Here is a 25,097-nt window from a genome sequence, read left to right as displayed (position 1 = left end):
CCCCAACAGCCTGTGTGGTTGGAAGCTTTTACAGGATGGTCATCAGTGTCTTGGGTGCCTTTTAGGGCTGCTTAGAGAACAATCAGTGCACTTTGAGTCGCAATGTTCCTGCTGTGCTGGGACTCAGTCTCCTCCTACTGCAAAAGCAACAATGGCAGCACAATTCTGGGAAAACTGAATGCTGCTTGGATTGTTATCCTGTTATTAAAGAAAATGACAATACAGCAAAATGCTTACATTATCTTATTATTATTAAATGTATTATACATTCATTGCGTGTGTCATTAGTTACTGTAAAGAATTTTTTTCCTGGCATCTCATAAATTGTAAGGATATTTTTTTAAAATACCATGCATAAAGAAAATGACAAGATGATAAGCAGCTAGAGCAATTTTTTTTAACACTGACACACTGACAACTAAGTAGATGATTAATAAGTTTGAAAATAATACTAAAAACCATCACTAAGATGAAACAAAATTGTTCCAAGCAATCTCCCATAGTGTTTTCCTTTGGTACTTTATGTGCAGTCTGTGGTACACATACAACTCTAACTTTTTCTAGAATTTCTATTTAAAAATTGTGTATTTCCCAGACATGAAGCACATAACAGAGAAAGACCCAGAAGAAAACAAAACACCAAGAGAAACCACCAAGACAGCAAGCCAGGACCTGTTCACACCTACAGTCAAAGCTACTTTATTTCCAAAATCCAGTAATATACAATTATGAATTTTCTAGTACTGAATTTCAATTATCATGACTTCAAAATCATCCCTCAAATGGGACTTGAGCAAAACTTAGGAAAAAATTAATCAAAGTGATTTGGAATATCTGCTTTCGAGCTCTTCAGCATCTCAGACTGAAAGGCTTCCCTGTTTTCCCAGGAACAGACAAGGCTGAGCTGTGATTCTCTCATCTCATCTTTACAGAATGTGCCTTATTCTGTTCAAGACAATGTTTGATTACTTAAATATTTCTGGCACAGGCTGACAGAACTGAATTAGCACTCCAACGACTGCCCATAGATTTGCTTGGCCTGGAAACCCAATCCTGTCTCTTCCCAGAGCACCCTATTCCCTCATGCTCAGAATCCCTCTGTCTTCCCTCTTATTTTCTTGCACATTGAGATAATGCTTAAAAAAGACGCTGTAACTTTACCTGCTGTGTTGGGTGGTACTCTCTCTTCATGCTTTCTTCGTTAGACAGGGGGTTTACGTGACTAATCTTAAGCATGTGCACAAGGTCTGGACTTACTAATTTGTGCACTACCATTTATTTCCAAGAAGGAATGCAAATCTTTTTGTACAACTTAAAATGTTTCATAATTTAAGGGAAGAAATTTGTTTCATTTTCTATTATGGCTACCTATTTGACAGCACAGACTACCTGAAACTATTTTAACTAGTGTAAGAACAGATAAGTAATAGATTACAGTCACAGATCTTCCCTTATCATAAAAGACCTCTGCAATTTATTACTGATTTTTCTACAGAATGCAGCAATGAATCAAATACAAAATAATTCAAACTATATATTTGTACAATGAAATGTCAGAAAGAACTGAAGGAGCACATATATCTTTAATGCAAGCCACATCTTAGAACAACTGAATATAAAGCTCATTTTTACACCAAGAATACAAACTCTAACTCTCATTCTCTGTATTGAAAAGAGACTTCAAGTGACAGAATTTAAATGAGCAATTGGTATTAGGTATGGTTCTTTCAAGAAAAAGGACAGTAATTATTTCTTTAAAATATGATCATTGCCAAACTATTGCCCATCAGCAAGCAAAATACCACACTTCTGACACCAATAAACCAGTGTCTCAGCTACAGGGGAAACCTGCATAGGATGGAAAGCTTTTTAACTCCACACTAACTAAAATGCTACAGATTGAAAAAGAAGTGGTATACAACTTAGTAACATCTTAGTAACATAAAGGACAAAAATATGGTAAATATCCACAGCCATATGGCCGTACACTGCTCATTTTCCTGTATAATCAGAATACTTTATCTTTATTTAATACCTCCCTGCTTTCTAGATCTCAGACTCCAAGACTCTACAAAATATTAGAACTGGAAAAAAAAAAGTGTGGAATCAGCCAGTTCCCTAACCATTTCCAAAGCCTGAGATGTTTGAAAATTTAAAAAGGATAGTGTAAGCGATAATGCCGATTTCATAGCATATTTAGGTAATCTTTCACAGTTTAACCAGTAGAAATTTTTCCTTGTATTCCACCTTAATCTTTCTTGTTGCAAGCTAATCCCATTACTTCCTCCTCAACCAAAATGGGGGCGTGGGGGAAGGTACTTTATCATCTCCCTCTCTTTTCAGCTTCCCTTCATGCATTTGAAGCCTGTTATTATGCTTCCATCTTTTCTTTGTCCTTCTGCAAGGTTTGTCACATTTACTAAGCCTGCATCATATCATGATGCAAAGCAAGTCCTTAGATCTGTTTTAAAGCTATTGAAATGTCAGCAATTATAGTGAGTCAAAATCCAGGAAAGTCAATTTTTTTTACCCATTCTTTAATCACAACTATTCAAAACCTTTTGAAGTCTGAATTATATCTTTTTTCTATAACAACTGTTACTCATTCCATAGTAATTTGATAGCATAACACTATGCAATACCACTACAAATGTATCAGTTATCTGATGACAGTTGTAAAGCCACCATTAGTACCAGTGTGGAAAAAAAATATATATTTTAACAGAATTTGCCATCCCTGGACGAAGGTGAAAACAGAATTTATCACTCAGGTGGACAGGCATTTCTTTCAGAGCTTTCTGAATTACCTCCTTGGAGTATAAACAGAAAGGATTTAGGAAATAATTGGCATAGTTAAGGAAAACATATAAAAGTTTTCCAAGGACTGCAAGACTTGCTATGCACATCTTCCTCCTTCCTTTCAAGATCAGGGATCTAAGGAACAACATGGGCTAATGCAACTTATATAAAAAAGGAAAGTTTTCTTGCAAATCATTTTCGTCCATATCAACAACAGTCAAACTAAGAGCTCAAATTTCACCTATAAGTACACATATCATGACAGCAGAAAATGCAATACGTGTACTGAATGCATAAGTACTTTCATCAGGACACTGGGAAGTTCTTTTATGTCATGAGTGTGCCAGGGAAATGACCGGCAGCTTCTGTCCCAGAGCACACGACATCATCTCTCCACTGCAGAGATCAAGTACAGCCTCTGTCCCCAGCTTGGACTGCTTTCCAATTCAAAACCAAGCTATGCCCTTGTAACTATAGCAATTTGATCCATGAATAATATCACAGCATTACAGAGGTACTTTCAGAGTTACAGTCATCATCTTGTCATGCCTTTAAAGAGTTTTTCACCTGCATCCTCAGAGTAATTACACAGGAGCTGCAAGGGACAAATGCACCATATGCTCAGGCAGACTTGGTGGAAAAGGAAAGTTGGTGGGGTCCAGCCACAAACTCAGCTGGCAGCAGCAAAATGACACAAGATGCAACTATAAAGATTACTTTGGTCATTTTGGTTTGGTTATTTTTTAGTTCCTTGTGATTCTTTTGTCCATTGATTGACTTTTTTGTATAATTTCCTGTCTTATTTTCTCTTTATTTCAGTCACACTTAAGCTCAGCTTCTAACTGGGTTACCCTTTCTTCAACTCATATTTTTCTCTGTATGTTTCTATTTTAACTATGGTTTTAATTTCCAGCCATTTTTAATTTTTTTTCTGCACTATCAATTAACATTAACAGAATGAAGGAGAAAGGAAAGAGAACCATTACTTTCTTTATGTTTGCACAGTGCCTGATCCCAGCTATGGTTCCAAAATCCTCTTAAATCCCAGTAACATTGATTTGACTTATCTATGAATCTATCTATTTTTTCTTGCAGAAATCCCTGGCCCACAATTTGGGCACCTCTATCACAGTACTGTAGAAAATCTAACAGTCTATGATACAGTAGAAAATCTAACAGTTCACAATGACTACATCCTACAAAATATCCTAAGGATATAAACATATTTATTATGGCCTCTATACTAAAAATACAACATACCATAGCAGATAAAGCATTGAAATAACTATAATTTTTATTTTTTAAAGCATTCTCTAGTCAAAATAGCTCCTGTTAAAATCATGTCTACCAATAAAAATTTGCATTCTTACCGACTAGGTCTGAAAAAACAAGTTGTAAAATTTATAATTTTACTAGTCTTATAAATTGATTTCAGCCATTATTGCAGCATGCATATTTCACTAAAGGTGATGGAATGCTTATTTGGTTGATAGCTAATGTATCCCTGAAGAATAAAAGCTGTATGAATACATCATTTTGCCATAAAGGTGATACAGACAGCAAAAGAACATTTTGTCAACTTCAGGAGAAAAACTGAACTATTAAGAATTATTTAAAGCATCATAAAGCCTCAGCAAAATGTTCAATTGTCAATAAGGGTAGACATTAATCTTTCTATCCCCTTGAACACGATTTTTACATATTGTGCTTGAGTTTACCAGATGTGAATCTTTATGCATTGCCTACTGCACATTGGAATGCTGAGGAACCACCAAACCCTTTAAATGAATTCCTTGAGAAGCAAAGGTCTGGTTAAAGAAACATCAGTAATGGAGAAGAAAAGGTCATGGGACAAAAATTTCCAGCACCCTTCTAAGATTCAAAGCCAACTTTGAGTTTTCATATTGAATACGTTCCTCCTTTTCATTTAGTTTTAAGGGAAGGAGTTTTTGTTGACTTTAAAACCACCCGCACAAGTCAAAAAGCAGCCCTGCAGCAATCAACAAAAATCATCTGGAGTATTGGACTTCTTTTTCCTTCCAGTAGAAGAACTTACCTGTACACTGTCCTCCATTTGTGGGATCCCCATAATATCCTGGCATGCAGGTCTCACACTGCTTTCCTGTTGTTAGGTTTTTACACTGATCACAGACATTGCTGTTAATGCAGGTGCTGTGGCCATTACACTGGCAAGCTGGAATATAACATTTTTAAAGTTTCATTACTAAATTGCTTTTTGGAATAAAATCATCTCTATGTGATTACAAACTTGTAGTAAAATGTGATTCTGAGGAGTTTAGTCGTGACTAATAACCAGCATAAACATATTTGCACTTTGACACAGAACCTTTTCAAAACAGCATTGCAATACAACATGAATTCGCATAAAAACTGATTGTGTTGTGACATGTGAGTTTTAAGGCAGGTTTTATGAGAATGGTAGTATTTTTGCCATTGGAGTGATTGAATTAGTCCTTACAGCTTTAAAATGCTGTCTAGGCACTTCAGAAGTATTTGGAGGTAGTAAGTCACTAACTGAGACTCCATGAAAACTCCAGTATCTACATGCAAATGTGAAGCATTTGAAAGCCTACTGGGATGGAGAACAGGAACTCACAGCTAAAAAAAAATCAACTGGGGAGAGATAATTTCCAAAATAAATTAAATAAATATTATCTTATTTTTAATTGTCCTGATAATTGGCATACAAAGCAATTTTAAAGACATCAGGACCACATCAAACAGCTCCAGTCCCTCCTCACTACCATCGATTTTGGTGAAAGTAAAAGAAACTGGATTCCTATCGACATAATTTTTTCACACCTGACCCTGAAAGCATAAAATTGCTTTTTGTCAAAAAACATCACTATAAACCAACAGAGCTCCACTCCAGAGCCTCACATTTTGGGGAAACTCAAAAGCACTGATCACTCTTGCAGCAAAATCACAATGTGAATCCTGCCAGAATCATTGATCCTGCTGCCAGGTTTTGAAGGATGACCTCTCTATAGAGTGGAGCTTCAGAGTCCATGGTGCCCAGCAGATTAGTAATCTGTCAATTATAGCAGCTTGTCAAATGTCAAACCATGTCAGCCATGTCGATTCCTCAGTGCAAAAGTGGGTGGAAGACTTGGAAGAGGACAGCTATCACAATAAGACTTTTTTAAAAAAAATTGGATGTTTAATTTAAATGTCAGAGTGATTGGGGTCTTGGCTAGGCAAAAAAAAAAAAAAAAAAACCAACAAGGGATTCTCACTGCATGATTTAAAAGTTTTTAAAGCTATTTCATAATTTAGTAACTTAATATATTTACAGCCATTGAAAGACTTGGCTCATAAACCATTAAAACCTCCCAAGGTGACAATCTCTTCTTTCTTCTGTAACTATGCCTAGAGAATCTTCCAAACACGTATTAAACATTTCTGTACCATTAGGTTTTCTCACTATCTTGACTAAATTTCTAGAAATCACAAGCCTTATTCTTCCCAAGAATACTTGATTTTTAGCCACCTTTGTGGTGTCTCCCTCTTCTGCAGTTTGTTGCCATTCCCAGGAAAAGTTACACAAAAGTACCTTGAGTTGCAGCTCCATTCTGTGTGTATGTTTTACACAATAAATTACTTAAAGCAAATGTAAAAAAAAAAAAAAAAAAATACAGCCCAATTAGCCAAAAGTAAAAACAGAGACTACATTAAAGAGATGATCTATTAAGGTAAGATTGCCTAATTATGATTACCATAGTGTAGTACAAATCCTTAATATTAATTTTCTCTAACTAGTGGGCCATTGATTTATAAATTTTCTATTTTTGCTAATACTTAGTTTTGTGTCTCTTAATTTTTGTGCTATATAGGGTGATGAAAGCAACCTTAATTGTAAATTTAGTTTTCTGCAAGTCATAATATTATCTGGTCATATATGACAGCTCTGAATCCTTGTAAATTTTTTGATTCAAAGTAGACAAAAGAGATTTAAAAATATATATATAATATATAAAAATATTATTTTAAAAATATTTTTAAAAATCTAAAAAATTTAAAAAATCCAAAAAATATATACACAGTAAGAAGTAAAGCAATCCACAACTGACATGACACACCATAGAAAAATTACATTATCTAATTGCTGATTTCCTTAAAACTATGCATCTCATCAAAAAACATTAGAAGTGCAAGTTCAGTAAATTTCAAAGCTGGTTCAGTGCAATCAAACTGGAGACATCAGTACTAAATAATTAAAATAGTCATTAAAATAATGAGACACACTAATGACCATTAAATAAGAATTAGGAGGTAAATTTGTAAAAGTTCTTTTTCCCTTAAGTCCTTTTAATGTACATCACTGGCAACAAAGTCATTTTCCTCACACACAAAAACGTTCTTCAGCTGAATCCTCGGTGAGGTTGCCCTGGAGAGAAGCAATTTTATGTCTAATTTGCTTTTGACCTCTGTGTTGAAATAGCTGATAAAGCTGACAATTGTTGGTAATTATAGTTTTAAGAAAATAGTTAAAACTAGGAAAATTTATGAAAAGGGTGCCTTCATTACAGTCTGGATCTACTGCAAAAATACTTCATCTAGTTTTAAACAAACTAGTTAGAATCTCATACTACTTTTCAGAGGAGAAATTTAGACTTCAAAGAAAAACTTGGGCTTGCATTCTACCTAACCTTTCTTCTCACGAAATGAATGTCAAAGCTATTTTTCTTTATATATATATATATGTTATTTGCAATTTTATTTATAACAATAGTTCAGCTAAACTAAGAACCTGATGAAAATAAAATTGTATTCCTATCAAAAGAAATACTACAACAGCTTATTTCAAGCCTATTGATTTCAAAGTGACCATTCACAAAAATAAACATTTTCTATACGGCCTGATAAATACTAATCTTACAGTTTTGAACAGACAGAAAATGAGAAGAAATTTAAAATTTTTATCAGCAGCACAATTCCTCAGAGGCACTATAAGGAGGATGAATATGGACTACAAGGAAAAATTCATGCATGCCTGAATGAACATGAATGGTTCAGGCAACTATTCATCAAGGTGTCAGAATAATCCCCAAACTGCATGGTATAAACTATCTATTTATATTTTCATCCTAACTGCAAACTGTTCAGTAGGCTTACATAGACTTGTGCTAATTCTATCTTGTTTCAAGTACATCAAATGATGGTTGTGTTAAAAAGAAACTGTGTTAATATGATCTATTTCAGAAAATATTCTATAAAAATGAAAACAAAATCTTAGGAGCAAAACTTCTAGCCTAAACAGATGAAAAACAAATTCACATAAATTAAAATTTTAATTCTATGACTTCTCTAGTATTTGTTCTTTAAACTCATAGAGCTGGGGAATGTTAAATTGAAGTGGAAATTCTTGGTGAGAACATACAATGAATATGGAATTTTATCCATCAAGAATAAATATTAAACACAGCAGTTTAGACAAGCAATATATTTATCTATTACAATTTCACTAGTGGCAGAAATTATGCATTGCACTGAAGGGTTAACAATCCACTTATCAATCTATAGATTAAGTAATGAAGCTTCTATACAACAACAACAGAATGTCATTCTATTGTTTCCTGAATTGTCCTAGAAGCTTCTTTGTTCAGGAGGTAGCATTAGATGATGTGGAAAGCTTCTTCAGTTTTAACTGAAAATATGCAACAGCGCTCACTGGAGTTTATATTTCATTTCATTATTTCAAAACTTTTAAAAAAACTCACTCATTTATATATGCATACACAACAGAGAGAATAAACTGAATAAAAAAGCAGATGAGAAAGCAAACACAGCTGCATGTACCCATAAAAGTATTGATCCTACAGAAGCTCCAGCTTCCAAAATTATCAGTAGTAGAACATTTCCTGGAAAAGTAACTCTAGCACAGTTACACTATTTAAAAAAAGAAAAATAAAACCACCAAAGTTTTCAAGCTGTGTTTTAAACTGTATTATTTATTGTAAATGACTTCTGGAGGGTTGTCAAAGTCCCCAGTGTGCTTTTCATTTGCCTGCAGTCCTCCACTGCTGCTCCCACATGCTGCTGTCAGGGTTGGAGGATTTCCACACGGGAGGCTGCACCAGCACAGCTTTCACTGTCTTATAGCACCTGGTATCTTCCTTGCTTTTCCAATGAACTCAAAAAATTAAAATTCAATAATCAGACTGGTGTGAGACTTCAGAGATTCTGTTTAAGGCTACACAAGCACATATTCTATTCACTCTGAGTGTCTAAAAGGTCATCTGGAAGCACAGCTCAGGTTTTGGCAGCCCCACATTCTGACAGTCAGCTGGACTTGGTAAGAACAGGAGGGAATTTTGTGTCCATCAGTCTTCTCTGGATAATCTCTCCCCAGTTCCACTCCTTGATGGATACAGAAGCCAGAAGAAAGCAAGAGCTGAAGAAAATTCATTTACTTTGATTTCTAAATGTGGAGGGATATGGTGGATGAAAACTTACCTACAAATAACTGGTAACTTTGACTAAACTACTTGCATTGCATTTCATGTGTCAACCTACACTTGTGTTCAGTAGACAAACAAACTCTATATTTAGGAAATATTTTGTAAAGAACAAGTCTTTCATGAAAATGCTATTTGCATTAATTAGAACAATTACGCTATTTTGGTGTGCTTAAACTCTTATTTCATATACAAGAAAGAACAGAAGCAAACCTTACCTGGACACTGGATGAAAGACCACTCATAACTTTTTTCTTTTGGGCAAAGAGTAGCATCAAGCACCATTTCATTGGAGTGGACACTGACAGGCTTCATTGGGCCTCTTGAGGAGCCTTCCAAGCACTGTCCTTTGCCAGTGTTACTGGGATCGTTGCACCATCCACACCCCGGCTGTTCCAAACACTGTCCACAGGTCCTCAGTCCAGAGCAGTTTTGAGCTTTAGTACATTAAATAAAATATTAGTGCATTGTTTTTTAAATGAGATGCTTGGATTTTACAACAGGACATGGAGAATTTCTTTTTCCATGTGCAATTTTTTTTAAAAAATCTATCAGTAATACTAGTAAGAATATCTCAGTTTCCATTAAAACTTTTACTTCCCCAGATCACAAAACACGCAGCAGGTGTTTGTTACTTCACAATGCAACAATAAAAACTTCAAATCAACAAAGATAATGAAGCAGAACAAGAATATTGCACATCTTCATTAGACATACAAGAAAATATATATTCTTTACTTATAATTAGTATATAATGCATTTATTACTAATTTTACTGAGATAAACAGCCCTTCCAAAAGGAAAACTCTGAAGTTCAGTACAAGATCAATAAACCAAGTAAGAGCAATATTTATAAATATAAAAATCCACAGGACCATTAAAATTCAAACTAAAAAGTATTTTGGGCAAAAAGTACCCCTGGATGTCATCTGAGTATTTGCCTACAAATATGTCATACAGCTTTTGAAACAAGCTAGCAAATCACAAATAATAATTCAGACCCATTTAAATTAGCTGTATCTTAAGGTTCTCATCAATTAATCAGGTTTCATTTTTTAAATTGAGTTCTAACATCCAAATCTCCCTTGAGATCTTCTATACTCTATTCTTTAAAATAATTAAACTGTCTTCCTCATATTTCAAATCTCCTTAGAACCAAATAAAACTCCTGTTCTAAAGTTACTGTCATTTTTTATTAGTAAGAAATCAACATTTTAGTAACTTCAAGAACACTATTAAAGTTCTCAAGCTTCTTTAAGCTTTTTCTGATACAACTTAGTTTTTTAATTACTGTTGTAACACTGGACCAAATTAACACCAGGTTCATTCAAACATTGATCACTATGGGTCTCTGTCTCTCCTCACTTTAACTGTATAGGCTTTCAAAATTAAATCTTAAAAGTACACATGAATCTGAGCTCCTGCTGTGAAGCTAGTATTATCTAAATTTATTTTTGAGAAGAAGAAAGTAATTTAAAGATTCCCAGAGTTATTCTGAAGGACACTCAAATGGCTTCTACGTGAGGGCAAGCTCTCAATTTGGCTCATCTGCAGCCAGGACACTGCATCCAAATAATGTTCACAGTTACCTGGGCTCCTCTGGTCCACAAAAGGAATACTAAGCAGAATGAGTTTATTGCTAACTAAACTAGCTGAGAGCAGAATAAAGCTAACTCCTCTGACTTCAGCACCTATTAAAATTGTTTAAAAGTAATGAAAGCTGTAAAAAGGAAAAAATACTGCACAGTCTAAAGATACCTGCAGATATCAGGAAAACAGGCAGTGAAGAGAAAATCTCAAAAGAATCTTAACAGCACATAAAGCTGAAGCAAGAGCTCTTCAATGGACTTGGAAGAATCCAAGCAGGAGAATATGTTTCAAGTTTCCCAAACGTGGAAAATAGCAGGGACAGGAAAAGGCCAACTGTTGTTGCAAATAGTCAAATGTGAAAAATAAGTTTTAAACCATCAGAGCTGAAGCTGAATGATACAAATTCAGGCTTTTGAATACATTGGAAAATCAGCAGAAAAATAAAGATCATCATTCTGCACAGGCTGGCTTGCCCTTTCAGAAAACGCACTCTAAACAATCCAAACAAATCTCATGCTGCTATTTATACTCATGCTGCTATTTATAAAGCCCTGAAGTATCAGCTGCACTATCTCTACAGAGGCTAAAACAGAACCAAAAGTGAAAATCCTCAGCTGTTATCTGTAGTGGCATTCAGCTGAAAAACTGAAGAGAGCTGAGAAGCAATTGTTGATGGAAGAAGGGGATATTCAAGCAGCAATTTTGTTTTCTTTGAGATTCTAGAGGTGGTCCAAGATTGTTCAACTGTCAGCTATTCAATCAAAAGTCATAATGGATGGAAGATGTAGGAAAGAGTGGAAATGCAAGTTTCTGGCAAGTAGGTATTAAAATGACAATATGTCACCAATAAAACAGCATTCCTCATTTTTAATTCCAAGTTCTGAAAATAAATGTGAAGTTCTCAGTTGGGGCTTTTTTTGTGTTTTAAATCATACATGCTTGTCTGAATTTTTTTTCCATTCAGAGAAAAACATCGAAAAGCTCAGAAATTTATCATTCAAAATAAAAAAATATTTTTTTAAAAACAAGGATTTTTAAAGGTACAGTTCCAGTCTGTTCTTCAAGTAGAAACACTATCCCATGATAAGGGAATTCACTTAATAATTCATTATTTCAGCAGTAATAATGATATATCTACCTAATAAAATTTTCAAGTCATTTAGACTAAAATAATATCTGAACCATGCTTCATTTGGACATGCATTTTCTTGTTTAAATGGAAAATATTTGATGCTATAAAACTCTGGAAAAACCGCTTACAGCCACAGAATCTTGTTTTTTTTCTAATTTGTTGAATAAAAAGTACATTTTCATACAAAATTGCCTTTACATAATGTTGAACTGCTATATAGCAAATCCCTTTTGCCTTATTTAATAGAAACTTTTACAGATCTGACAAAAATGACAATCAAATTAAAAACAATTTCTTATGTTCCCCAAACAAATTGAATCAGCGTGATGTGCAAACATTACACGAAGAGAAAACTGAATTGAAAGTTCAGGCTGACATAATATCTGCTAGTTCAAAAACATAAGCATCATTTATGTGGTATTCTGTCAATTTTATCTCCAGATTTTCAATCTATTTATGTTCTGCCACAACTCACTATCAATATTTTATAAGTTACAAAATTGATTCCTATACAGGAGAGGAAAGAAAAAGTTCTGTGAATGGTTATGAGAGAAAAACCTTTATATAGCTACAGAATTATTATTCCAAACATACTGACAAGAGATTAAGTGTTCCTATTACTTATTACACTGAACCTCGGCACTAGAACTTGGATTAATACCTGAAATTTACTAACTTAGCTGAAAAGTTTACCAGAACAGCTCGACATAGTCCTGGTTCATCACATTCTACGATTATTAAGGATGAAGAAGGAACCTCACTTAGAGGAATACGGGCTCTTGGCCAGTTTAGCCTGAAGGAAAAGCTTTCCTATGTATGGTCTGGTACATACAGGTCTTTTTCTCTCCTAGATTAGAATATATCAATAGCTCCTTTTACAGACACATCCAGAACTTGTTTTATTTAGTATTTTCCTGAGGCTTAGGTGAAAGCAAAGTGTTTCACCTAACTGCCTTTTGTGTTCTTCGGGTTTTTTTTAAATTTGTATCCATAACATATCAAATGAAATCATGATTGAATTATGATCCTGAAAGCAAGTTGCTTGTTGTTGTCAAGATCATTAATCCTGTCACAAGATATCCATAAATAAAAGATTCCAGGTGCTTTGATATCAAAAAACCCTCATGGAGAGAGAAGGGAAGTAACAAGAACTAACAAGAAAAGCTCTCTCAGAACACAGCAATAAGGAGAGTCCAAAGCAACACTTCAGAAATCCTGAAAAATTTAAAGAACCAGCCTTCTAAGAAATGGTGATTGAGAAATTGTTCTAAATAAACCTCAACTGAGACAAGAATCTAAGGCACCATGCAGCTCACGCCAGCATCTACATCACTTATGGCACCAATAAACCCAGAACTGCATGGGGCTGACTCTGGTCGCTCCCAGCTTGGGAAGGAGGACTGTGCCTGACACATTGAGAGGTACTTGGAAGAGATTGCTCATTCTCCTCAAGACACACTGCATCAAGCTTTGATGAAATGTGCTTCCAAAGGGGGCATCCAGGGAGCAACTTTGTTCCTTGACAAAGTAAGAAATCATTTGCCTCTTGTCCCCAAAGGATGAAATGGGCAACCTTGAACATTAATGCAGCCTGACTCAGTCTGATCACACAGGACAGAAGTTTTCTGTACCACCTTTACCTGCCTGATGGCCTAGTAGAATTCCTTCTACTTCCATAGAGAGGATGAAGAATCTGCAAGAGTTAATTATCAGGGATCAAGGGTTAATAATCCCCATCTGCAAGGGAGAAGAATCTAAGGAAGATCAAGATTGTTTGTTTTGCATTTGTGTTACAATATTCTCAAGACTACTACTATCATTATTAAAACTTTGTTTTTATCTTTGCAGGAAAATGCCATAGCCTGAATCTGAAAAAAAAATTAATCAGAACATTTAAACCTTTAAAAATTCAGCACACTTCCTTTTCTTAATAACTTGATATTGTGTAAGTCTAAGTTCTATAGATTGGTTATATAATTTTAACAGTATCTTGTTCCAGCTCACAGCAATTGTTTGTCACACTAACATTGGTCATATAAACAATCATGGTAATTTTTCTTCATCTGAAAGGAATAAATACTTTTCAGTTTCAAAAGACTAAATATATTTCATCATCAAAGAATTGCCAGCATTTTATCTGTATCTAAGAAATGCATACTCAGCACAGACTTCTCACATCAGTAGCTACATAGGTCATTCGCTTGAAAATCTTTTTATCTCTAGCGAATGTGCTGAATCCTTCCAGCTCTTTTAAACAAAAAAATAAATCTAACAAGACATTTAGTAAGATGAACGTTCACTAAGATACTCACGGGAGCAGGTGGCAGTTTGCCACTCCAGACACTGTCCATATGGGAAGGAGATGATGTAGGCATTGGAGTCCACACACCGTTTGGTGCTGCTGCACCACATACATTCCATACCGTTGCTCGTGCAGTTGGAACAGGTTGTCCTCAGGGAACAAGGCTTTTTGCAGGGCCTGGCATTCTGGTTGGGACTGACTGGAAAAGGATCACAAATATTTTATCATTTTGAACACATGTTCAATCTCATTTTTCTTTCACCGTTTCTTCCATCAGAAAAACCCTTGCTGAAGAGGTTGCTTCCTTAACTAGCTATTAATATTTTGATCCAAATTTATGTTTCTGTATATAAATATAATAATATTTTTAAAAATTTAATATGCAAAACTGAGCATGACTCATACGACAGCTCAGAGTCCATTTTAGTGTATGTTAACTTGAACAGTCAAGTGACTGTTTGCCACGGTAAACTTTATAAACAAACAAACCTAAAAGACAGAAACCATAATTTTGGATTTGTCAGTCTTTTATGACATTAAGATATTCACTAATGTTCAGCAAGATTCAGGAAGAACACATCAGCATTGCTGAACATCCCCATACGTGGTTACAGCTAATGGTACCATTGACTAACATTGGATTTAGGCAAACTGTGAAATTTCTGGTGCAATGCAAAATAAGCCCTGTGAACTAATTCTCAAACAAATATGTGCTTCTTTAGGAATATTAATAGATTACAGCTATTTCAAAAAAATGAAAAAAAAATATTTTTTCATTATTTAATCCAAATTATTCCCAAATCCCTCTTAGGTAAATGAAACCCCAAAGAGCTTGTCAGCTTGTCATTCATCACAGCACCAGTTCCTGGGAGTAAGGGGCTCCTTACCAACGGGTTTTTCACACACAAGGCCATCTGCCATGGCAGTGCAGGGATTTGCCTTCAGCCCTGCCACCTCTGCTCTCTCCAGGTAGGCACAGAAGCCAGAGTCATTGGGCTCTCCTGGGAGCCACTGCAGGGTGGTGTTGGTGAAAGGGGACATGTCATCCCAGCCCCAGTAGGAGATGTTGATCTTGCGCAAACCCACCCAGGGTGAAATCTTCTGTGGATGAAAACAAAACAAATGGGAATAATTTAAAATGCTTTTTGTCTTGATGAAACGTGTCAAAAAATAGCTCGACAGCAACAACTCCACATTTTCAGAATTCACCATGTTCTTATCTCACTTTATCATTTCATCAGTCATTGTCCACAGAGTTTTTATCTTAATTGTTCTATCTTGCTGACTATCTCCAAAAACCCCAACAAAACTACACTCCCTATATGCTTCCCTTCTACCAGAAATCTGTCCTGGTCAAAGACAGTTCTGATTTCTATTACTGGATACAGGACATAATGAAATTGTTTGGTTTTTTCCCAGTGGCTACTGTACAACTACTAACTGCTAGGCCACTGTGGATAATGAAATACACATAAGTTAACAGCCATTCAGAGAAATCAAAGATTAGTAAAAAGTAGGATAAATATTCCATCCTCTAAAGTCCATAGTGCTAATACTGATCAACTTTAGGCAATTAAGAGACAAAGATAAAAGTGGCAATTTACATTTAAATGCTGTTAAATACACATTGAATATACTTTCATTATTGATAAGTTATAAAACATAATCTAGAAAAAACAAAACACAACTTTTTAAAATATATGTAGGATGTATCAGTAAAACAGCACAAATTCTACTGATTTTTATCATTTCATCTTTACACATTTACCAAGTGAAAAAAAAGATTTTAAGGGAAAAAGGCATTTGCTTGTTCCAGGATAAATGTACATGCATTACTTGCCACCACTGGTGTGAAAATCAAGACGCCCAAACCAAACATTTCCTCATGTAATCTCTGTGCAGGTAGTTTTCATTAAGCCCAGTTTAAACACGCAGAAGAGAGATACAGAGAGACAACAGGGCTGTGACAGGTACACGATGGCAGGTGGATGCCAGAACACCAAACCCAGCTGCCTGCCCAGGCAGAGGATACACGTTGTCAGCTCCAAAGCAGAGATATTGATCTGATTGTGAGTTAGGTTCACAACAGATTTAACTTACAAGGTAAGTTAAAGGCAATTTACAAGGTTAGTAAAACACTATAACACACCTAAAGGGAGCCTGCCACAGTTAAATATCTATGTATTCCACAAGTGACCCAAGAGTTACTGCCATTCTCTATCACAATCTTTTACCTTTGATCTCACATTTTCTCTGGCCACTCAGGCTTAACCCATGGCTGAAAAGAAAATCAGTGCTTTTAATTCTACACACAGTCAGAGCATTCCTTCTTTTTTTTTCCTCTGCATTGTTAGAGCAAATAGAAATACAAAGGATTGCTAATTTTGTTTCAAAAATACCAGTGGTAAATACCTTTTAAAAGAATCCATAGGTAGATAATCAGTATCCCTGACCTCCATAATATGTACTCCCTACGCTCTCTTCTTCTCTTCTCTCTAAGAGTTTCTGTACTCTTAGTTAAGATCACGATTAAACAAAAATTGCTTTACCTACTAACACTTAGGGACACAAGAACAATCTTAAACAAAGCAGAAAATTACTAAGAAATGTTCCATTCCATAAGCAGTGATGTGTTCTGGGAGACTCAAGAACATTCAGCAGAATTACCACTGCCCACTTTGTGTCTTACTTCTGTATTTACTTCCTAACTTCATTGCTACCCCAGGTGACCAACTTTCCAGGTGTCTGTGAGGACTCACATGCTCTGGATAGCATAAAGAACATGATGCAAGCAGTAGAAGTGGAAGTTGGGCATCTGGAAAATGGCAGATAATACATCTGTTGTCTTATTTGTTGTTTAGTTGCCTGGATTCCTGTTTTTGTACATGGTCCACATGGACCAGAAAACCTTAGATACCTAAACATATCTACACAGTTCCCTGTAGAAGCTGAGTGCACACACCAAGCACATATAAAACAATGTCAGGGGCTTAGGCAGGATAAATTGCTGACAAACACACACATAAACCAACCCTACATGCCTACTTTGGGATTGAGAGATTCCAGCCAAGAGAATCTTTAACATATTACTGACTGTTTCAATTGCAATGCCAAATAATTTGGCCTCAGCATCAGCATATAAAAAACAACTGTCCTATTCCAGCTATGGTGAAAAAGTATGGGAGCCAATAATGAAAACTGACAGTGCAGCACTGATATTTGCAAATAAATGCTTCCATTTGAGTAGGAGACTGTCTTGGAACCCCTTTAATGATGACAAAGTCCCAGGGAGAATCATGAAAGCCAAAGCAGCCACAGGAGATAAAAGTAGCATCCCTGAAATAAAAGACTTCCAGCAAAAGCAACACATATCCCAGCCATAATCATTCGTAGTAGCTGTACTATTTGGACAGCTTATAGTCATCCTGTCAAGCATCTCAAATTCCATATGTGCAATCTCTGGCTCTTTGCTAGGGTAAAACATCAAAATACAGACCCAAATGCTGATGAGCACATTATCAAATACACGCCATCGAAGCTGTGACCTTGCAGGCCCATTCAGGCTTCTCTGGCCATGCTGTTAGGAGGCCAAGCACAGATTATCCAAGTAAGGCCTCCCCAATGCTCCAATGATATGCTTAACATGCATATTCAATTATGTGGCATCAATTCCATCCTGTGGTGAGCCACAGGTGAACATTGCTGGCAACAGCAGAGAGTGTGCTGGATATCATCAAAGTTTATCACCAAAAATGATTACTCCTGCACTGCACAGATGCCCACAGGAAAAATCAAATCACAAGTGCATTCAGGAAGTTCCACATGAGACAGCTGCAGCCACCAGGGCTCTGTGGCTATCAAACTAATTCCTAAAGGTGTAAATCTAGTATAAATTATCTCTCAAACTGATGAAAGGTTTAATCAGCATAGCTGGGAATCTCAAAGTACTTGAATAACCGAGCGACTTCAAATATGTCAACTGAAAATGGCAATTCAGTTTCTTCTTCAGGCTTAAGAAATAATGAGAGTTGAACATCCTTCACTTGAACTGTATGGCTGTTTCATTTAATGCAAAATGAACGTAGAAAACTGATCTCTTTACTTTGAATATCTTGTCAAAGATGCTTCTGAAGAGGATCAGACAGGAAGGAAATGAGACTGCCAGTTCTCTGGAACCAGAACTTGCTGATTCAAGATTCCAGCTCCCAGGCCTCTCTAAAAATGTTTTTAAACAAACCAGATAAGGGAAAAATACAATGCCAATCAACTCATTTATTGGAAGTTAGGTATCTTTCCTTAACATATAAGTGGGTAGAACATTACTCCTCAGAGAGTTCTAAAGCCTGGTTCTTTCTTTCATTCTATATATGCATATCTATAAAAACTCCCTTGATACATCATATACAATTCATTTTAAAACTACATCAACAACAACTCAACAAACTCACACAAGAGCATTCTAGGCAAGTTTAAAAATCAGTTTAAAAACAAAACAAAACGAAAAAAAAAAAAAAAAAAAACCAAAAAAAAAAAAAAAAAAAACCACCAAAGCAATGCAATACACAACAGGCGCTCAAATCCATCTTGGGAAAATTTGTAATAAGCCTTACTAATGTTGCAATAGATAACATAATAAAATATATATTGAGAAATATTGCGTAGCTTTATCCCACTGCACTATCTAAAATTTGGAATAATTTTTAGAATATGTTTGTCTCCCATCCATACTATTCTAGGCTATTTTTTAAAATCCACAGCCCATCTTAGAAACTTTGTATTTGTGCTTGAAATACAGCTACTCACAGTTTACCTGTTTGCATAGAATCTTTTGTAACATTGAAAACAAGTTGCGAAAAAACTTTTTTAAATGCAAGATAAACCTTTAAGTTAGGAAGTACTTCAGAATTACTAAATTCTGAGAAAAATTGCTGGGCAAGGTTTTATTTTCATCTGACAGAGAAACAAAATTGCAATCATAGAACACATATTAACAGAACATCATTCTGTAATCTCATCTACAGTCCTATTAAGCTGAACGTAAGACCAACTTTCAGCCATAACAGGAATCTATAAAACACTGATCACTAATAACTTAAAAAATATGCTCTTCTCTTAATCTAAATCAGGCAATTTTAATTTTTTTTTTTTAATAGTAATTATAGAACTGTGTTTAGAAAGTAAAATTGTGTAACCTTAACTGGAAAATTTTAAAATTAATGCAGTTCATGTTAAATCCATTGTTTACTCAGGGAATTTAAATCAGATTAAGCTGCTTTGAGATCTAAAGTGAAAGGGATCATTTCTACTCATGACACATTTTTTTCAGGTATTACTGCTGAATCAGCACTAAACTAATGAGGGCCGAATAATTTGCAGATGAGTGAAGTGAGCAGGACTACCTTTACTGAATAGCCAATTACCACTGAGGCTCAAAAATCCCCCTGTTTCTTAATTATGCAAATTGCTGAGGAAGTATATATGTCTTTCAAAAATTTATCCCCACTTTTATTTAAATTCCTTTTATTTTGGATCTCAAATTGTCCTGAAAGTGTATAATACACCAATGTCTTATTTTCTATTGCGTGCATCACAACACCTTATAAACAAAATTCAACGAACTTCTCAGGAATTGTTTGAACTCCTTGATTTGTTGCTCTGGGATGAAACATTCAATTAAACTTTGAAAATACTGTGGCCTCTCAGTGCTCATATGTCCACAACATTCACAGTTTGGAGAAAGGCTTGCAGTTAATTTGACTCTTTTCTGCAGCATTCTGAACAAAAATCCAACTTCCTGAAAAAAGCAGTTCTGTGAAGAGAAACAATGTGTTCTATGCAGACACACTGCTGGGTTTTCCATTCCTTAACTGCATCAATTTTGACTATGCCACATACCAGCACATTCCATATTTTGTAAATATTTACCCAGTGACTGACACGTTTTAAGCAGTGGAAGCAAGATTTATGAGTTTTAAGTGTCTCTGGATCTATTAGACTCATATGATGCAGTCTGGATGCAATTAATGGTAGGAGTCATGCATTAGGTCATGAGAACACCTTCTCCTAACACTTTTTAAACTTTTCTGTGGTCCAATTGGTAAAAAAAAAAAATGTACAATCTGGCAAACTGAAAAAACTAGAACTTCTCTAATTTCCACCTACAGGGATAATAACTAGTATTCCAGTGAGACTTTGGTTTCTTCTTGGAAAACTTCTTTATAGGGGACAATTTTAGGGGGAAATTTGCATTCTCAGGCATCCAAAGTGAGCTGAGCTCCCCTAATCCCGAATGTAGGAAGACAGTTAAAGTAGAGGTGAGCCAATGGACAGTCAAGGCAACAACTGTAAAATGAAGACAAAGTGCTGAAATAATTTATTAGACTTCTAAAACCACAATAGGAAAGTGGGACTGGTAGGAACTGTTCTATAGGGAATAATTCAGAAACCAGGAGTAGATGTCAACTTCACCACAATCACACACATTATAAAACCACAGAAACACAGAGCCCTCAGAGAATACTTTGAGCTAACAAGGAATAACATTGCTATGCAAAGCTCACTAATTAACTGCAACCTACACTCAAGTGTAATTTATAAAAAGATGCTTAGCCTTGTGAGCAGTGAGTCAAAGGAAAAGTTGCAAACAGTTTATATAATGAAAAGCATTGTGTAAAACTGTTCTCTTCTTTGTGCTTACTACACCAAAACTAAATCTTCTCAGAATTTATTGCATGCTAATAAGAAAATTATTATTTTTAGTTAAATCCCACAGTTGCAAGCAACTCCCAAGAGAGCTAATTGCACTTTTAAATGAATATACAACATTTGAATATTAGCAGGAACAGTAAATTAACCTCATTTTGCTGTTTAATCTATTTTTCAGAGAAATTCAAATCTTCCCTTTCATAATATTTTGCTTACTAGGTCAAGAAAAGCATGTAAGAAAAAAATATGAAGTGTCATTTTACTTTAGTGTGGGGATCTGCAGCCTATCCATTGTGTTGACTTTGGCATTCTCTGACAGAATTTAATTTATTTTTCGTGAACAATACAAACTAGACTTGAAACTGCTGGGGATAATTTCAAAATAGGTCTGCAAATTCAACAGTGTTTGGAGTTCATACCGCACAGATCTTTGTTTCGCCCCTTTCTTTAATACCAAATCAACCTTCCTCTTATCCTTTAAAAGGAGGCAACCTATCGATTTAGTTTAGTATTGGGATTAGGAGAAATTATTTATACACAATGAGATCTGGATAGGATATGGAGACAATGGCAGCCCCACCCTCTGAATCTTTCCAACACATCAATATATTATTATAAACATGATAAAGAAATTGTCCTAAATTTGTCCCAGAAGTAGGACTTTGTGTATTAGGAAACAATTTACAAAATCACATGATGTCTCTATTAACAATAAAGAATGCTGAAGTTCCTCCAGGTTGTAGATTTACTGATACTATTTGACAGTTTGTAAAATACACAACAGCTACCTAAGTTGCTTTTCTTCTCTCAGCATAAGAATACCAAATAACAGGGAGATAAAGTCAGAATCATATTCTTATTTCCAAATGCTGATCTGACACATTCCTTAATCCTGAAAAGTTTTTTATTTTCAGGTGAAACTGAAATATTTTTTTCTTTCCCAGGCTAAAGATTTTAAAGCCTTCAACATTAACCACCCAAATCAAGCTCTACTGCAGATGATAGAGATTAAAACCCCAGTGTTCACCTCACAGCAGCTCTGACTCCATTTGTGAACTCCCCACCAGCACCTGTTACAGAAAGCCATCTAAAATGAAATCTCACTCTTTAAATCATTATGATTGCAGTCTGAGAGGGAAAGGCAGGCAAAAGAAGATCAAGAAGTTTCAGAGAGCTTCTGTCACACCTGATAACACATTTAGGATGTATCGCACTGAGTAAATGTAGCTGGACAGATAGATATGTATGAAAAAAATCTCTTCTTTTTAGTAAGTGCCACTGGAAACACCAGGATAATTCATGGCAGAATTCCATTAGAGATTCTGACAGCTAAATGATTGTTTAATCCAAGATAGATTTTTTTAAAGTGTATACATTTGTCTACAATTGCTTAAACTGTATTTGAGGTATCTCAAATTTGCATCACCACACTGGCTCAGGATGTACTTCATTTAAATAAATATATGCTCAGCAGGATGTCACCTTGCAGAAGTTCTAAGCTCTGAAATGTAAGAAAAATCTTGTTTCCAAACACTAAAAAAAGCTATTTCTCATCTACACCTCAAACCAGTCACGCAAAATCTGCCATATCAATAGTCTATCACACATTATTAAATTTGAAGGCATCCTGTGCAGTATTTTAATAGGAATCAGGGGCAAGGAAAGCAAAAGGAAAACAGGTGATAAAATAAATAACCATAGCAATCTTGTTGCCAACATCATTTTGTTGTTGTTTTTGTTTCAATTACATTTTCGATATTAACTCAAAGACTGGACAGACAATGGCTTTCAAGGCTGCAATAAATAAAATATCAAGGAAGAACTTCTGACATGGAATGATTTCACTCCTTCATTAGCAAAAACAGAAAAAAAAGTGTCTTTTTAGTAAAAAAATATTTTCTCTGTCCAGTTCCTATATTTACTTGGGAAAAAAACACAAAATCCTCAAGTACATAACCTATGTTTGAATCTGCATTTTGCAGTGGAATGCAGAAAAGGATAATAGAATATTTTTGTCCACAATACATGTCCCTAACCTATTGCTCTCAGATTCAGTAATAACATAAGGCAATCCTTAACTACTTTTTCCTTTGAATGATCTCAATTCATCTGCAGCATAACAACTTTTTAAATCACATTTGAGTTTGATATAAGCTTTAATTATTATCCACAATTATTTTCTTGTAACTGTAAAATCCTAAACTACTTTAAAAATCGAGGATTTTATACAGACAAAGTGCTGAATGTTCTACAAAACTAAATACACATTCCCGAAAATGTCCCTTGCTAAGAACAACTGATTTGCTCATAAAAATCAGAATCATTTTCTGTTAAGACATCCCATCTGAGTGTATGTTGCTGCGTTTCATATTTCTGAGCATTCTTTCATTTCATATACTTTAACCAGTGATGTTTAAACACAGCAGTAAGCATTTGAATATTTAACTGCTGAAAAATTGAACCTGACCATGCAGGGACAGGTAATTTCTCTTCCCTTCTCTTGTCCCACAGTCAACAAAAGTAATTTGGATCACTTTCCTAAGGAATATTCTGGTGGTAGTTTTGCTGCATTTGCCAGAGGCATGGAAGAGTTTTCTGCTCCCTCTCTCTTTCTCTCTCCCCGCCATTATTAGAGAAAGCTAATTAGCTCCAGCTAATTCCAGTGCTGCTGTGCAGGGAATTGCTACATGTTTGACATACTAGTGCAGCTTCTCTGTGACTCTTTGATCCCACAAACCAGCTACAGAGGAAACTGGCTTTTCTGGAGAAGTTACACTTGTACTGGTGCATGGGGTTATGCATCCCTATTGCTGGACCCTACCTTTGCCTTTGTTGTATTTCACAGCTGAAACCAGGACACAAAATCAGTTTTCCAGACATTCTCTTGAGCAAATGCTCCTTTCCAAGTAAATAGTAACTTTTAGCATTTAAATCTGGTAAGGGGAAACTTGGGAGCTGCTGTGTGATTTGTTTTAAATATGAGATTTTCTTAATATCCTACACGTGATTTATGTCTTAAGTCACTCTTAAGCAACATTTAGAATATCACTTTGAAGGCATAAACTCTCCTCTCTTTGGACAAAACCCTAGAATAGATTTCTCAAAGCAAATTTGTTTCACACAAGCATCTGTTACAGTTCCTCAAGTTACCTGAAGTGTATACTTCTGTATTTCATCCAGAACAAATTCCACTTCTTTTGAGGTTGTTAATGAGGCGAGATTTCCACTCAAATTGTAGCAATACAGTTTGGCATTGTCGTAGCTTTCCCGACTGGAATTTATGTGGAGGCAGGCATCTCCAATGTGATTCCATCTCTCTCCACACAGATGAGCTGGTGCAAAAAGCATACGAGTAAAGCTGATTCGAAAAAAACTTTTAAAAGAACCCAAGGGAGTCTGAATTTTATCTTCCTGAGATCATAAATCAAAATGCATCCCACACTCAATTTCCCTTTTCACATCACATAAATTCTGAAATACCAAGTATCGTTGTACAGAATAGTGTATTGTTATGGAAAGAAACTTCTAAGAATTTAGAAAATAATTATAAGATATATGCTAAGTTTCAGCATAGTATTTCTATGCCACTATTTCTTCCTTGTATTGAGAATTGAGCACGAGTAAATATTAAGATTACATTATGTATTTAAATAATAGTTTTACCAACTCCTTTTACTTAAATGTTATGTAAATTTCAAAATCTAATAACAATTGTCCTAGAATTAAGAAATCACAACTTTACACTATCCTTGTTTTATCATATATTTGCATGTATATTTGCCTAAATACTAATGCAATCCAAATGATTGAAAATTCAGGTAACATCTCAAAAAACATTTCTCTTCAACATTTTACACAATTACACAGACTCAGATAACTATTAAAAGATAGGTAAGAACAACTGTTATAGTCAATCTACAAAGATTACATAAATACAGTTTGAACTGCAGAGAATAAATTAAGCTATTTAATGAGTTATCTCAAAAAAAAAGTGTTCGTTAACTTCATCTGGACATAAAGATCAAATGGAAAAGGTTCTGACATTTAACTGCATATATGTAGTTATGAATATAAATTACAAAATATATAC

General features: G+C 35.1%; 1 protein-coding gene across 3 annotated transcripts in view; it reads right to left on the bottom strand.

Moving 5' to 3' along the window:
• The window catches only part of ATRNL1 (attractin like 1), a 442,299-nt gene that overhangs the window by 312,274 nt on the left and 104,928 nt on the right, over positions 1-25,097 (bottom strand). For 2 of the 3 annotated variants that reach the window (XM_083866025.1, XM_083866027.1), the window contains exons 15-19: positions 24,158-24,339; positions 15,190-15,403; positions 14,313-14,501; positions 9,497-9,715; positions 4,856-4,993 (exon numbers count right to left, since the gene is read on the bottom strand). In XM_083866025.1, the coding sequence (XP_083722151.1) occupies positions 4,856-4,993; positions 9,497-9,715; positions 14,313-14,501; positions 15,190-15,403; positions 24,158-24,339 (942 nt within the window). The remainder of the gene's footprint in view (positions 1-4,855; positions 4,994-9,496; positions 9,716-14,312; positions 14,502-15,189; positions 15,404-24,157; positions 24,340-25,097) is intronic. The other variant, XM_083866026.1, reaches the window with a different exon arrangement.

Source organism: Zosterops lateralis, assembly GCF_965231275.1.
Source record: "Zosterops lateralis genome assembly, chromosome: 8".
NCBI classification, from domain to species: domain Eukaryota; kingdom Metazoa; phylum Chordata; class Aves; order Passeriformes; family Zosteropidae; genus Zosterops; species Zosterops lateralis.
Note: the sequence above shows the minus strand (reverse complement) of the source record. Positions and strands in the feature narration are given on the sequence as shown.